The 2,267-nt window shown below is 38.8% G+C and overlaps 1 protein-coding gene across 1 annotated transcript; it reads left to right on the top strand.

The window, feature by feature from the left end:
• Window positions 1–634: 634 nt before the first annotated feature.
• On the top strand, window positions 635–2,038 carry LOC120196986. The gene has a single exon (XM_039198646.1). It carries the CDS (start codon window positions 729–731, stop codon window positions 1,770–1,772), a length of 1,044 nt encoding a protein of 347 aa, XP_039054577.1. The 5' UTR covers window positions 635–728; the 3' UTR covers window positions 1,773–2,038.
• The last annotated feature ends 229 nt before the right edge of the window (window positions 2,039–2,267 follow it).

Here is a 2,267-nt window from a genome sequence, read left to right on the forward strand (position 1 = left end):
TCATTCAATTATCACTTATTTATGTTTTGATCACTCAACTATTATATTTTCCAAAATCATACCTACACTTACATTTTAGTTCTAATTTGGTCATTCAATGTTAAAAAATTAATGATAACGTTGATTTGTTATTATAAGATAATGTCACGTCATAATTGAAAAATAATAAAAAGTTGATACATCAACATTTCTAATTTTTTTAACGGTGAGTGATCAGGAGTGGATTAACACTTTGTTTACTAGGGTCAATTGACTCCATTTGGTCTAGAAAATCCATGTAAAAAAGTAGAGAAGTTTCCGAGAGAAAAAAATTTAAATGTACTTGAACCTACTTAATTTCACTTCGAATTTCAAGAGCCCACTTGATACAAAGTCTTGATCTGTCATTGAGGGTGACTGAAACGGAAAAAACATAATTAAATAACTAAAATGAAACTGAAGTTATAGTTAAATAACTAAATACATAGTTTATCCTAAAAGTACAAATCCAAACGGAGAGGAGCGCTTGGTGGAGGATAATCGTTACTCCTATCAATTAAATTACCCCTTTGTCTTCCCAATAATTACGCTTCCACCATCCTTTCTCTTTTTGTAATTTCCTTCTTTTTCTCGTTTCTAATCCCAAACAGCAAACAGTTCACCCTCGGCCCTCACAATTTGGCGCAATTTTTGCAATAAATCCAATCGACAAGGTTATTTCAATTTAGGGTTTTAAAGGTGTAAAAAAAATGAAAGCTTCATTGAAATTTCGTGAAGAGAAGAATCCAGTTTTGAGAGCCAAAATACCTCTCAGCATCTTAGGCCTGCCCTTTCAATCAGGTATCGTCGCCGGGGATTCCAAGGAGCTCGCCTTAAATCTCTCCACTTTCTTCGAATCTGGACCGTCCATCAAGATCTCATACCGACCTAATGACACGTGGAACCCTTTCTCTCTCGTCGTCAAGATCGGGATCGGACCCTTTGGTTCCCCCATCTCCAGCTCCATGCTCATGAGTGCCGAGTTTAAACTCCTTGGCCGTGGAAACCCTAGCTTCATGCTTCACTTCAAGCCCCAGTTTGGGGATTTCTTGATCAAGAAATCGCATTCTTCTGTTTTCGATAAAGCCGTGAAGCCGGGCAACGGCCGCGTTTTGGAGGATGACTTGTCGGTTGAAGTAATGGATTTTCCTGCTCTTAAAGGCGATTCGATCGGGTTCTTCGCCGATAAAAGAAAACTGGTGGGTTTCAATTCGAAGGATTTCGCGGGGATACTCTCTGGTGTAGAGATAGCAGCGAGGACGGCGGTGCCGGTGAAGGGAAAGGCGTTGGTTAAATTCCGTTGGGGGATGAGGATTCCATCAGAGATGAAGAGTGGTGATCCGAAGACTGGGTTTCCTATGGAGAAGATTCCATTCTTGGTGATGGATAAGATCGGGATCGAACACGTTGACGGCACTTATTCCAAACAGGCTATATTATCCACCGCCAGTAAATCGGGTCCAGAGGCTGGCCCTAATTCCGACGCGGAGGAAGTGTGTTATACAATCAAGCGACAGTTGGAAGCTTTGCAGTCTGAGAATGGGTCATTGAGGAGAGCCGTAGAGGACCTCAGGCATGAAATCTCTTTGGGAAAATATAGAGAAACAGAAAGAAATGGGTTTAGCAAGCCGAAAACGGAGAGAAAGGAGACAATGAGAAGAAATCAATCGAAGATGGAGAGAGTAAACAAGGAGAAGAAATCAGTGGAAGAGGGTTTGAGCGAGGAGTTGAAGAAAGCATTGAAAGGAGTTTGAATTTGGTTGCATATAACGGTTATGTAAGCTGAAGCTTTGGTCTTTTTAGGCTACAAATTAGATTCAATTTTGCATGCAAATTTCTTTTAGAATCTTTAGCTGGTGCTGAATAATCCAATTGTAAATTGGGTTGATTTGGTTTCTATAGAAGCTTGAAATGCAACGGTGAAGGAAGCATGTGCAAACATGCAATAAGAAACTTGAACATTTGATATACAGATCAAGCCAGGTGGAGTGTCAACATCGGAAATGCTTAACCATTTGCATAACAAGCTTATGAGATTATTTTGTAGTTTGGCCATTTGCATAAGAAGCTTAAGAGATTCTGGTTAGGGGTGTAAATTAATCCACTTTAAATGAAATGGTAATGGTATGTTTATTTTTAAGGTATTATGTCCTATTCGCGTTCGTTTATTGTGTTCAGTTTAATTAGTGTTTTTGAACATATTCGTTTGTATGTTTAAAAATGTTAACAAACAAACAAAAAAATTAAAT

The sequence above is a fragment of the Hibiscus syriacus genome, unplaced genomic scaffold (assembly GCF_006381635.1).
Source record: "Hibiscus syriacus cultivar Baekdansim isolate YM2019G1 unplaced genomic scaffold, ASM638163v2 tig00117038_pilon, whole genome shotgun sequence".
NCBI lineage: Eukaryota > Viridiplantae > Streptophyta > Magnoliopsida > Malvales > Malvaceae > Hibiscus > Hibiscus syriacus.

Excerpts from the sequence above, each read along its gene's own strand:
- LOC120196986 (XM_039198646.1), top strand. The coding sequence starts at position 729 with ATGAAAGCTTCATTGAAATTTCGTGAAGAGAAGAATCCAGTTTTGAGA.